The sequence below is a fragment of the Cryptotermes secundus genome, unplaced genomic scaffold, assembly GCF_002891405.2.
Source record: "Cryptotermes secundus unplaced genomic scaffold, Csec_1.0 scaffold47, whole genome shotgun sequence".
In the NCBI taxonomy this organism is placed as follows: domain Eukaryota; kingdom Metazoa; phylum Arthropoda; class Insecta; order Blattodea; family Kalotermitidae; genus Cryptotermes; species Cryptotermes secundus.
The window spans coordinates 2216034-2228477 of record NW_019721002.1 but is presented as its reverse complement, the minus strand read 5'-3'; the positions used below and the strand labels follow the sequence as shown (position 1 = coordinate 2228477).

Sequence of the window (12444 nt, the reverse complement as noted above, 5' to 3'; positions counted from 1 at the left end):
GGGGGGGGGGCGAATCCGTACAGGGTGAGGTTGCCGTGTTACATGCACACGCTAAGTCCCCGATTTACGCGAATCCGTAGATAACACGGATAAACAAGTGCTGCTTTTCTTCGTGTTTCAGCAGTTCAGGTACGAGATATGCGGGGTGTAAACTACTCTTTAGCTTTAACTGTCGAACGAAACAAGTGTGCCGTATTTAGGCACTGTTGGACTGACACGTTTCTGAGTTTGGGAGCCGATTGACCACGTAGGTTGGGGAAAACGACTCGACGCTGTGATGCAGNCCCTTTACATAACAGAATGAGGAATTGGGGGGGGGCAGCAGGAGCGGAATGACCGTTGTCACGTGTCAGTGCGAGGGGCTTCCCAGCTGATCGGCACGGAGTAAGGTGGCAGCTTGCTGTCCTTCGTGGCGTTTGTGCCCGTCAGTGCAACGGTGTGCTGAGTGGCCGAAGATCGCACATAAGTTTCAGCGTTTCGGAAGAGCATAGTGACTTCATCTTCAGTGTTGGAGTAGCCAGTTTGGCGGTGGAAACGGTACGTCATACTGTGACATTACATGTCAGTAATGCCTTGTTGTGCAGCGCTTTGTTATCCGTGACATATTGACTAACAAGACTCCACGGAGCAGGGTCTTTCTTGAGAAGCCAGTACTTGTTCACGTGCTCAAGAAATTAGGAGCCCAGTGTTCACCGTGTTCACAAGAGCTCGTCAGTAGCCACATTCGTGACACAGATGACTCCAGTCAAAACACTCGTGGCCTGTTTCTTTAAGATCTAGTTTAATGTTATCCTTTAATCAACGCCTATGTCTTCCCAGTTTTGTTTCCTTCACGTTTTCCTACCAGTGCTTTGTATAAAGTTCTGTTCCGTGCGTGCCACATGCCATACCCATCTTCCTTGATATTCCCACTTCAGGAAATACTGCATCTCCATTACAAAGGCAAATCCGTTAACCCTGTTTAGGAAGTGGTCGCTGCCGACTCTGAGAACCACACGAAACACGTCAGTACATGCACTGTGCGGGCACGTTTAGGCTGCGCTTTGTTTGCTTTGCATATCCTCAGCACTGAAGACAGATGCAGTACGTTCCTCCGAAAGATCGACAAACCTTTTCCAGAGTGCATGGCTTCGTCAGCGCTGTCAGAACGTCGAGTCTAGCAGAAAACAACTAAATTCTGTACAAATATTATGATTTTTGACATTATCCATCGTCTTGTCTTTATCTAAAAGCGTCCTGTTTATTTTCTTCAAAACACGTTTCCAAGGCTGGATTCTCCGGAGGTAGGGACTAGCTCCATCGATTGGGGTCAACCGAGTAGCTTTTACCTGAAGACAGAGACAGAATCCAGTCTCCGAAACGTGTTTTGAAAAATAAGCAGGACGGTTTTTAGGTAAAGACAAGACAATGGATAATGTCCAGAAACATATTTGTATTACTGTACCATCGTCACAGACGTTTTGAGCTTACTGAATTCTGGCTGAGACGTGGTTCAGTTGCAGGACGTAACTGCTGTTCCAGTTTGCGGACCGCTGGCTGACAAACACTTCCTAACCGTCACTCTCCTCTGTTTAGTTTGTTACATAAATGACGTAATTCGAGTCCTCGCATCAATTGTGAAGCCATGACCTTGATTGCAACCGCGAAAATGGACGCGAGTTACATTGTGCAGTTGCTTTTTGTTCCTGTATCGACTTTGCCTTAGAATACGCCATTAAGAAGGTTGGACTGAAATTAAACGGGACACATCAGCTGCTGGTCTGTGCTGATGATGTGAATCTGTTGGGTGATGATAAGATACCATAAAGGAAAAAAACGCAGTTTTTCATTCACGCTGCCAAGGAGGTTGGTCTAAGGTAAACGTAGATAAAACTAGGTACTGTATAAGGCCGCGCCATAGCTCAAGCTGTTAGTCTCTGGCTTCCCATCGCGGTGGCCTCGGTTCGATCCCGGGTCTGGTCAAGTGGAATTTGTGGTGGACAAAGTGGCGCTGGGGCAGGTTTTCTCGGAGTACTTCGGTTTCCCCTGCCAATCTTCATTCCAGCAATTGCTCCACAGTCACCCTCACCTATCATCTGGGTCTGGTACAATAGGCCAGAAGTGGCCGCAGTACAAGGGACTTAGTCCCACCCCACTAGCAATAAAGAAAAGTACTGTATATGTTGCTGTCTCGTCACCAGAATGTAGGGCAAAATCATGACATAAAGATAGCTAACAGATGTTTTGAAACTGTGACACAGTTCAGATATTTGAGAATGACAGTAACAAATCAAAACGTGATTCAGGAGGAAATTAATAGGAGACTGAACTCGGGTAATGCTTGCTACCGTTCAGTCCAGAAGTTTTTGTCTTCTCGTCTGCTGTCTAGAAGCATAAACATTAGAATATACAAATTATAATTTTGCCCGTGGTTCTGTATGGGCGTGGGGTTTGGTCTCTGACATTAAGAGAGGAACAAAGACTGAGGGTGTTTGAGAACAGGGTGTTGAGGAGAGTATTTGGACCAAAGAGAGATGAAGTGACGGGAGGTTGGAGAAAACTGCATAATGTGGAGCTTCATAACTTGTATTTTTCACCAAGTACATATAATTAGTATGATCAAATCAAGGAGGATGAGATGGGCAGGGTATTTAGCATGAATGGGGCAAATAGGATGCATATACATATCAATATAGAATATTGATAGAAAAGCCAAACTGTGAGAGACCACTAGGAAGACCAAGATGTAGGTGGGTGGATAATATTAAAATGTATGTTAGAGAGATAGAATTGGGTGGTATGGACTGGATTGGTCTGGCTCAGGATAGGGACCGGTGGAGGACTCTCATGAAGACAGTAAATTGCTGCTGAGAGCGGCCATAAGTAAGGCGCAAACAAAGAGGAATGTGGAATTGTGGCCTTGTTTCAGGAATTGATATGGATCTATTGCAACTTACAGCGTTGATTGGCTTTGCAATTGTACAGAGTGATCCGTTATATACAGTATACACGCATAAGACGTTGTACTTTATATCTGCATGCACAGTGCGTGCTTGAAGACTGTACACGCGTCAATCCTGCGGACCAAGTTTCGAGAGCCGTGCCGCTGCCGAGGCCACGTACAGTTGTGTGCATGTTGGAGTGTTCTTAGTACACGCGTGGTTTCAAGAAAACCTCTCTCATTTTCTGGGAGGTTTGGAGTGCCGTACCGGTAGATAGCGTCCAAAGCAGACACAGAGTGTTAAAGAGGCTTATTTCCTTGCTCTCACGCTGGTTTCTTGCTTGGACAGGCTATATGTTCATCCGAAACGTCGGTTTTCTTTCAGCAGATTACACGGCGTTATATCCCCGAAGATTAGCCTCTTCATCACTATGCTACAAGCCGGAAGGTCGCGAGTTCGATTCCCGATGAGGTCGTTGGATTTTCTTTTTTCACTTTACCTAATCCTAGCCGCACTGTGGCCCTGGAGTCGACTCAGCCTCTAACAGAAATGAACACCAGGAATCTTCCCGGGGGGTAAAGGGCGGCCGGCGCATAAGGCTGACAACCTCACTGCCATCTGTGAGCCGATTGTCTAGAAAATGTGAGAGCCTCGACGTGTCACCACCCTGTTGACCTTACAGTATATATTTACCTTCTTTTTAATGCTAGTGGGGTGGGATTAAGTCCCTTGTACTGCGGCCACTTGTGGTCTCTTGTGCAAGCCCCAGATGATAGGTGAGGGTGATTGTGGAGCAATTGGTGGAATGAAGATTGGCAGGGGAAACCGAAGTACTGGGAGAAAACCTGCCCCAGCGCCACTTTGTCCACCACAAATCCAACTTGACCAGACCCGGTGGGAAGCCAGCGACTAACCGCTTGAGCTATGGCGCGTATCTTTATGCCTCTTCATAACAACCGCTGTGAGAACCTCATGTCGGACGAAAACATGGACTTTAAGACGCGATGTGGAAGGGGGTGCCGAGCTCTGTGAGGCTTGTGAGTCCGTGCAAGGTCATTTCCGTGGACTCAAGGAATTAGAGCCGCCTCCATGTGGGCGCGTGCTCTTGCAGCTGTTGCTGTTCGTTTCGCAATGTCCGATGCTCTTCTTGACGAGGGGACCGGCCAAGTTGCTCCAGCGGCAGCGTTCCAAGTGCTCGGCTCGTCCGTCCTTCCATGCATACGCCGCATACAGCCTTCATCATTAGGCCAGGACCGCTTCCTTCATAATCCTTTCAAATGTGTCCTCTGTTATCCTACCATTCGATGCTATATGCCCCTAGTCTGGTAAGCGAAAGCGCCTAAGATAACCAACATTAGTCCACTGAGATCTGATTGGGCACATGAACATCCCACGCGTAATTGCTCCAGGTCAAGCAGTTCCTGGGAAATAAAGTCCAGGAAGACCCCGTTTTCACCCCTCAAGTGTGCGCTTTGTGTTGACCGGTTTGCCCGATCAGATAATGCCTTCGCGATATCAGCTGTTCCCTTCAAACCAACCGTCACTTCTGGGATTTAAAGTAAAGTATGAACTGTTCCCAGGGCGTATCTTCAGGCATTGTGATAGGCCTATCGAAATCGTATTTTTGTGGTCAGGGTGGCACTATGCGTCTCTGAAACCATGGTACCCACCTGCCAGTTTCCATGGCGTCAAACCCAATAAGACCGAGCAGGCTGACGCAGCCATAAGACTGTATGCTCATTCGGGAAGTTCTTGGTTCCAATCTCAGTCATGACACCACCTATCCTATACTGGCCCCAGTATAGGTCCATGCAATGTGGACCCATAAGCTGTGTTTTTTATTCAGTGTGAGGGACCAAGTTTGGCACTTAAACAAAAGAACACGTGAAGTTACTTGTGTGTACAGTAAACCCTCGGTAATCCTGTTTCTGAGCAGTTGTCCCATGATCCTCACAGCTCAGCCTGTACGCTTCAAACGACAGTGATACCTATGCGAGTATGTGCCTCGTAGTATCTGACCTTAAGAACATCTGCATCTTGCCACAACACGTGTGTGTGTGCGTGTGTGGTTCTCACAATAAGCAGCGATTGTTTCTCCAAACAGCATTAACCGGTTGGGCTTTGTAACGGAGCGTAATGTGTTTCCTGTGAGGTACGGACTGAATTTGTAATTGTTATTTAGACGAACATCAAGCTTGGGACGTTTCTTCTGTGTGTGCTGAAGGTATGACGTGTCTTTAAGGATGTTCTATACAAGTGTGTGTATAATTAGTCTAAGCTGGGCATGTTTGTTGGTTCATCGTATCAGTGAATATGTACCTCTGAGGATGGTGATGTAAATGTCGAAACGTGTTGGGACAGTAATGGATTTAAACTGATTTCAAGATTTCGTAATGTAATTGTGATGATAAACAGTCCTAAGAAATACAGTAGCGCACAGCTAAAAAAAATAGAAATTGTTTTTCGGTTAAGTTGCGGTATTTGGCCAGTTTAATAAATTCGCTTATTTGCGTTAAAGGACCTAATTCATTGTTTTTAATTGCAGTGAATGAAAAAGTTCCGAAATTATCAGCTCTTTTCAGTTTGAATTTTACGTTGCATTCAAAACACATGTCTGATTATGTAATGGCGACTCACGCACGTGCGTGACTCCTTCAGCACGTGCGTACGCACACTGTCTTCACAGCAATGTCGAATGGAGTTCGTGACACGAACCAGTTGTGAAGGCCTAGCCCAAATGTATGTGCCTGGGTACTTGGACTGTACTTCTCTAGCAGAAAGGGTTTCACTGTTGCACTCAAATGCCTCAGGTTAGAAGAACCTGGAGGCCAGGCAGTCGAATCCCCACGCCCAGTCCATATGTCCGGAAGTTGTTGTTCTTGGCTGAAGTCACATGCCCTGGCTAACATTTAGGGCGCATCCTCTAATGAAAGGGCACGAGTTCTTTTCAGTGCGCTGAATTTCATTCGGATGATTCGCCGTCTCGTATGTGGACGGTTCCGGCCCGGGCGTTGGCGCTACGGCTTTGTGGAAATAAAGAGCGTCAGTAGCATGAGGATTCTGCAGTGCCCCTTGATGTGAAAGTTGGTACGTCGGCCACTAGCGGGTTTGCTCTGCCGCCCCGGCTGGTAGATAAGTGTGGAACCGTCGGTGGGACTAGAATTAGCAGTAGGATAGAAAATTTGTCTGTGCCATTTTGTCCACCACAAATCCCACATAACCTGACCTGGGATCGAACGCGGGCCGCAGTGGTGATAAGCCGGCCACAAACCGCCTGAACTGTGGCACGGCCTCGAAGTTCTCTTGCTCCATTTCCTGTAAATGTTGCATCGTCAGTCCGCGGTTCACGGCACAACAAAACAGGTTTGTGTACTTTTCCACGCATTGCAGTAGAGCTCCTTCTTGTGACGTCATGAAGCCTGCATCACACGAACATATGAGAGAATCGAGATCAGAAGTTAAAAAGTGCCGGGACTCGGAAACGGTGGCGAATCATACAAAACTTTATGCTTGAAATTATCGCCGCAACAGCTTCCTAAAGTTTGGCTGTAGGAATTTGTGTCGTTCCATATAAAAATGCTGTATGAGACGTCCTTCTTACCGTAACGACAATAAGAACATTTGCGATTTTGCGAAACTGCGGTGATGTTCCAGACAAACCGAATGCCAACAGAATACATGCACGAGACTAGTTCTTGCGAGCCTCATTGTGAAGACTGGAACATCTCATGGGAATAGTCATGTTTTCCTACATTTCAGTCGCGGATTTCGTGCTCCATCGCCGTTCATCCACGAAATGAACACAGTTTTGTAGTCAGCAGGCAAGTATGTAAGCTATGTAACACTGCCTCATCAAGGTTGTGACATAACGCAACAATAATCTGAAGCAGAAGCTCTGTGGAGGTGTGTTGTAAACGTTTTTAAGTTTGTAAGACTTTAGGTTTTCATGGCGGTGCCGTCTTCTGCGATGTGGCGCCGTGTAGATCCTGTGTTCCTCCAAAGCGGTTCACACAAGTTCTACACGGCTCCACATCCCAGAAGACGGCATTCTTCATTTTTAAATTTGTATTCCTCAGCTTATCTTCATGATGGATGATGAATGATGTGCTCGCAAAAGTGGATGTGAGCTGCAGATGAGCAAGTCCATATCATTGGATGGAAACGTACACAGGACTGTACTGTCAGGAGTGAATGTTCCACCCCTTAAATGGTAGCCTTATCTGTAGTGGGTAGTAGGGAAACCATACATTACTGATGGGCACCATCAACATATTAGTCTGCAGTCACATCTGGATATCAGCTGATAGCTACTTTTGCTCAAAAGATAAGGAAAGAGGGAGCAACAAATATGGGTGTCAGTTAAGTAGTTCATGTGGATAGCCAGTTGTTTCAGGTATGCTGCTTTGCTTGTTCAGTGGCATTGTTCTGGTCCTTGTTCAAATTAGACGCTGTCAATACAGATGATGAACTGCACCTTCTCTTGGTCACTATTCATAAATAAAATACAGAGATCCTCGAAAATACATTTCTTTTTACGTAAGATGCTAGTAAATTGGAAGTTTTGTACTGCCCATTTTCCCAGAAGATTGTAGCAGCAGACACAATCAGACTTGAGGTGACCCTGCAAGGTGTCTGTTTCAGGAGAGGTCTGCAGACTGCTGAACTGACAGACTTGACCACAAGATGGCAGAAGCACATTCAGCGGTTGCATTTTCCTTCTCCATCACGCATGAGGGCTGGGATGTCAACTTTGACCGGGAGGTGCTACACCTGGTCTGGCAGTCTGGCATTCGCTCTTGGAAGAAGCGTATTGCCAGGTTCAAGGTAAAATGATTACGTGCAGAATATTTGTGTTTAGTTTCCAGGATGTTCTGTATCAGTTCTTCGTTATAATGTGGAAGACTAATCGGGATGCTTTATAGAAAAATATTTTATCTTGTTCATTATGAACACAGCTCTCTTAAAAAACGCATTTGCTGTGCTAAACATTGCTGTCGCCTGCAGTGTGATGCCATGTAGATTGTACCTTTTTTACCACACTACACGATGTCGCACCGTGAGAGCCTCAGTCTCACATCGGCTGTGTTACTTGAAGAACTGCCATTGGCATGCGCTGCTGGATGACTGCACCTTCATGACGTTTCCTTGCTTTGTATTACTGCTCATCATATCATCGCTGCACCTTCATGACGTTTCCTTGCTTTGTATTACTGCTCATCATATCATCGCATAGCTGTCTCCATAAGCGCCCTCCATAGTCTAGGGGTAATGTTCCCACCTCATGATTCAAGGTACGCGGGTTCAAACCCGGCGGAGGTCGTGGAATTTTCAAGGGCAGAAAAATTCGGGGAACAAGTCCTCCGGGAGGGACTTTAAGCCCTGGGTCCTGTGTCTTAGATTTACGGCACGTAAAAGATCCTCATGTCTCTAGGAGACCTCTGAGCAAAATTAGGTAAAAAGTTTCCTGCCCAAGTAGTTTCCAATGCCTCCGGTAGATGGGGAAGTTATCGGGTACCACTGCCAGCCTAGCTGGCTGGACGGGGCTGATAGCAAGCACCAGTACCGGCAGGGTATGGCGACTGGTAGAATATCAAAGGGGGATGTACAGTAGACTATTAGTTGCGGTGCATGGGGAAACCCACCCCCTCTAATAATAATAATAATAATAATAATAATAGCTGTCTCCATAGAGTTTTCCAGCTAGTCAAACACTTCCCATCATTTCGCAGAACCGTGTTCACAGGAAGGAGTATACCTTCCTATTCGGTAAAAGGGCCAATTTAGTATCCTCCAATCTAGTTTTTCAAATTTCCTTTATGTTTTCCTGCCAAAATTCTGTGTGCATTGCTGTTCTGTCCAGTGTGTTCTGCATGCCACACCATCACAATCCTAGTGATGAGTATAAATTATGACTGTCCTCAGTGTACAGCTTCCTCCAGTCACTCGTAGGCTCATCTGTTCTCAGCACCTTGCTCTGCTATTTAGTTAACCCGATTTGTTTCCTTTTCCAGAATAATATCAGGAACGGCATATACCCAGCCCCACTACAGAGTCTGTGGGCAATTGTTGCAATTTTGGCTGCAGTGCACTTCGCTAAATATGGGATGGTGCACACTTGCATCAATGCAATTTTGGTGCTAATGCCAGGGTATGTATTTTTGGATCACACTCATTTTGCAAACAACTGCAATTTTGTAATTCTGAGTTTACCTCTGAAGCTTAAAATATGCAAAATTGCTAATTATTCCCATGCCTGAGTATTTGCATGTGTGAGTGAGGGGACAGGTTGAGAATGTGGTTGCGCTGTAGGTGGGTCACTGCTCAGCATCTGGAAATGTACTCATATGGTGTTTTCCTGTACAGATTTGCATGATGATGTACTGAACAAAACACACAAGCTAAGTGCTTATGCACCATTGGAATATGTCCTCTCACAACTTAATGGCCTAATTCCAGCTCTCCAGCTGTTTTTGGAAGCAAGCCTGGAATGCTTTGTTCACAATGGCTCCCAGTGTGCCCCTTGTTGACATCTCTTTCGTTTAAGTTCAGTAAATGGGTACCATTGTTTTGTAGAAACCTGCTGCCTCCATCTTCAGGATAGGAGAATGTTCCTTGCTGTGAGGACCGCAGAGCACAGATTCCCAAGTGCCTGTAAAAGTAACGTTTTGGTTTGTGTAGGTCAACATTGCTGTGGGAGCTTCTGGCATGTTTGCTGCTGGGCATGGTTGTGTGGCTCGCCATTATCTACGCGGTTCGCTACTCACTCAAGCTGCTTCTCATGTATAAGGGCTGGATGTATGAAGAGCGAGGGAAGGGTCGTGTCATTTCCACTCGTACCAAGATATGGTTCCTTTTTGTGAAAATTCTCTCTGGTGGCAGCAGGCCTCTACTCTACAGCTACCAGGGGTCTCTTCCCCGTCTTCCCCTTCCATCTCTGCAGGAAACAATGAGCAGGGTAAGTTTTGTCATGCTGCATTTTTTTTTCTTTTTACTGGGATTAAAATAGTAACACTGTCAGCCCTAGCCAGGCAAGTTTGTCTGTTGGACTGACATTCAGAAGGTCACTGGAGACTGAACAGGTGAGGCTCTGGACTTGTATTTAGGGGGTGCTCGGTTCAAATCTTGGCTGGGATACAGATTGCACACACTGAGATTTAGTGGTTTTCTTTAGTCCCTCCCCAGGCTACTATTGCTTCCTGTTAATTTGTCATTCATTGATGTTATATATCCTGAGATAGTGATGTCACAAAGTAAACCACACACAAGCTCTTTGTTGTCTTGTATGCCTACGGAACATCTGCATCTTGGATCACATTGTTACGGAGCTACTGCCATCTCATATTGGCACCTGTTACCGCTGCTGTGATGTGAGATCAGTTGCAGTCCTCAGGCTGTCTGTAACTACATGGAATTGACAATTTAATGGAGGGACTGAGAAAAACATTAAAATACCATGGTCAGAGTAGTTGATGCATTGACCAGGAATCAAACAGAGCACCGCCCAAAGAGAAGTTATATCACTTGAGCCAGCTTTCTGTGTGTAAGAGCAAACACACGACTCATTTCTGTAGTTTCCTTCAGCTGGTGAAGACAGTGAAATATTTGTTGTAATGTAGTAACTGACTCCTTGGCATTGCCATGTTTGTTCCTCTGCAATTTAGAAATGCAATGGCTGGGGCTCCATAGTGAAATTTTACTGTAACTGAATCAGTAAGACCCAACTCACTCGGGCATGCAACTGAAAATCTGGCTTCTGAAACACCTCATTCAGGTCTTTAGACTTCCCCGCACAGAACACATGGGAAATCATAAACATTTCTTGAAATATTTGAAATACTTTCCATGCTGAGAAAAGTATGTAGATGCTCAAGGATCCTTGCGGTTGTGTTTGTAAACTAAAGGACATCCCAGGGTCACATCTGAGCCCCAAAACCGTCTGTCTCAAGTCAGGCTTTTTGTTATACCCCCAGGCAAATGCCAGGAATATGGGTAGTTGTTAGCATGTCACATTCTCATTTACTGTTGCATTTTGGATATTCTGTGGCCTGTTACATTCCCTGTGTTTCCTGTTAAGTTTCTCTGTTTTTTGTGTGAATGCAGTTTTCATCTTGTATTTGAGATCAGGCAGTTATATGTCATTGTTGGCAGTATCTGAGAAGTGTTCGTCCTCTCCTCAATGACAAAGATTACTCCAGGATGCAGAAGCTTGCTCAAGAGTTTCAGAATGGAATTGGTGCCAAACTACAGCGTTACCTTGTTCTCAAGTCCTGGTGAGTGGCCTGGCCGATCATATGAAAAGCGATACCTCACAGAAGTGTGTTTGTTTCACTAGAAAGCAAGTCAGTGGTTATGTTTAGTTTGAAGTTATTACAAGTTTTGGAGGTGGGGATCATGCAATAATTGTTGCATAATATTATTGTTATATAATATAATAAGTGCATAACTTTTCAACATTTAAATTTTTTTAAATAACCATGGCAATATTAAAAGAGACTATTATATATTATTGCACTCAGTATGATGCAGGCATGGGAAAAAGACAGTGTTGTGTCATGTTGAGAACTTGGGGTTTGTGTTCCTTCTGTGACATCACTCACTGCAGTGGTTAAGAGAAACTATAGCAGCTGTTTCCTGCGATGTAACACAAGAAATATCTTTTGTACAGGTGGGCTACAAACTATGTATCTGATTGGTGGGAGGAGTACGTGTACCTGCGGGGTCGTTCTCCTCTTGTGGTCAATTCAAACTTCTACGGCATTGATGCTATCTTAATCGATTCTGTGCGTACTCAAGCAGCACGTGCAGCCGCTGTCATCAGCATCTGTTTGCAGTTCCGTCGTCTTATTGAACGCCAAGAACTGGAGCCTGTATGTTGTTCAGATTTCTGTAGGAGTGTAGCCATATAGACAATACAGCTACTTAAAGCAATAATTGAATTACTTAGTCCATGTAAATGTTGCAGATTCTGATCCAGGGGTTGGTACCGCTGTGCTCATGGCAGTATGAACGTGTATTTAACACGACCAGAGTTCCTGGAGTGGAGACAGATCGCATAGTTCACTACATGGACTCGAAGCACATAGTCGTGTACCATAAAGGAAGATACTTTAAGGTGTTCATATATTTTCGTGGTCGCATCCTCAGACCATGTGAAATTGAAGTGTAAGTTTTTCAGCTCTTCAGGACAATGAAGTAAAAATTTAGACACAATGAAACATTAAATACATTAAATGGTGCAGAATTTTTGCATGTAACATGTGGAAGTGAATGTACTGCAGCCCAGCTGTGAGGAGGTTCTTCCCTACATAGCCCAGTTCATGGCACTGCACTTGACAGTGACCAGTGAATCACTAGCTTAAGAGTGAATATGATGGGTGATAATGTTTCAAATGAAGTTGCTACACTTCACAGGTCATAGGAGGTGCTGAGAATGCGCTCCTTCTTCACACGGACGGTTCTGTTCTCGTTTACTCTTTGAAGTTCGTATGCAGAAATATTTGCAACCTCTCCATGAATATTTTCT

General features: G+C 45.1%; 1 protein-coding gene across 9 annotated transcripts in view; it reads left to right on the top strand.

Annotated features, from left to right (window-relative positions):
• Positions 1-12444, top strand: part of LOC111873809 (carnitine O-palmitoyltransferase 1, liver isoform) — a 44902-nt gene that overhangs the window by 16325 nt on the left and 16133 nt on the right. For 7 of the 9 annotated variants that reach the window (XM_033755307.1, XM_023868846.2, XM_023868838.2 and 4 more), the window contains exons 2-7: positions 7563-7745; positions 8933-9069; positions 9600-9876; positions 11070-11191; positions 11587-11788; positions 11884-12083. In XM_033755307.1, the coding sequence (XP_033611198.1) occupies positions 7605-7745; positions 8933-9069; positions 9600-9876; positions 11070-11191; positions 11587-11788; positions 11884-12083 (1079 nt within the window). In that variant the 5' untranslated portion in view covers positions 7563-7604. Of the gene's footprint in view, positions 1-425; positions 538-6411; positions 6743-7562; positions 7746-8932; positions 9070-9599; positions 9877-11069; positions 11192-11586; positions 11789-11883; positions 12084-12444 lie in introns of those variants that run through there. The other 2 variants (XM_023868819.2, XM_033755303.1) reach the window with 2 other exon arrangements.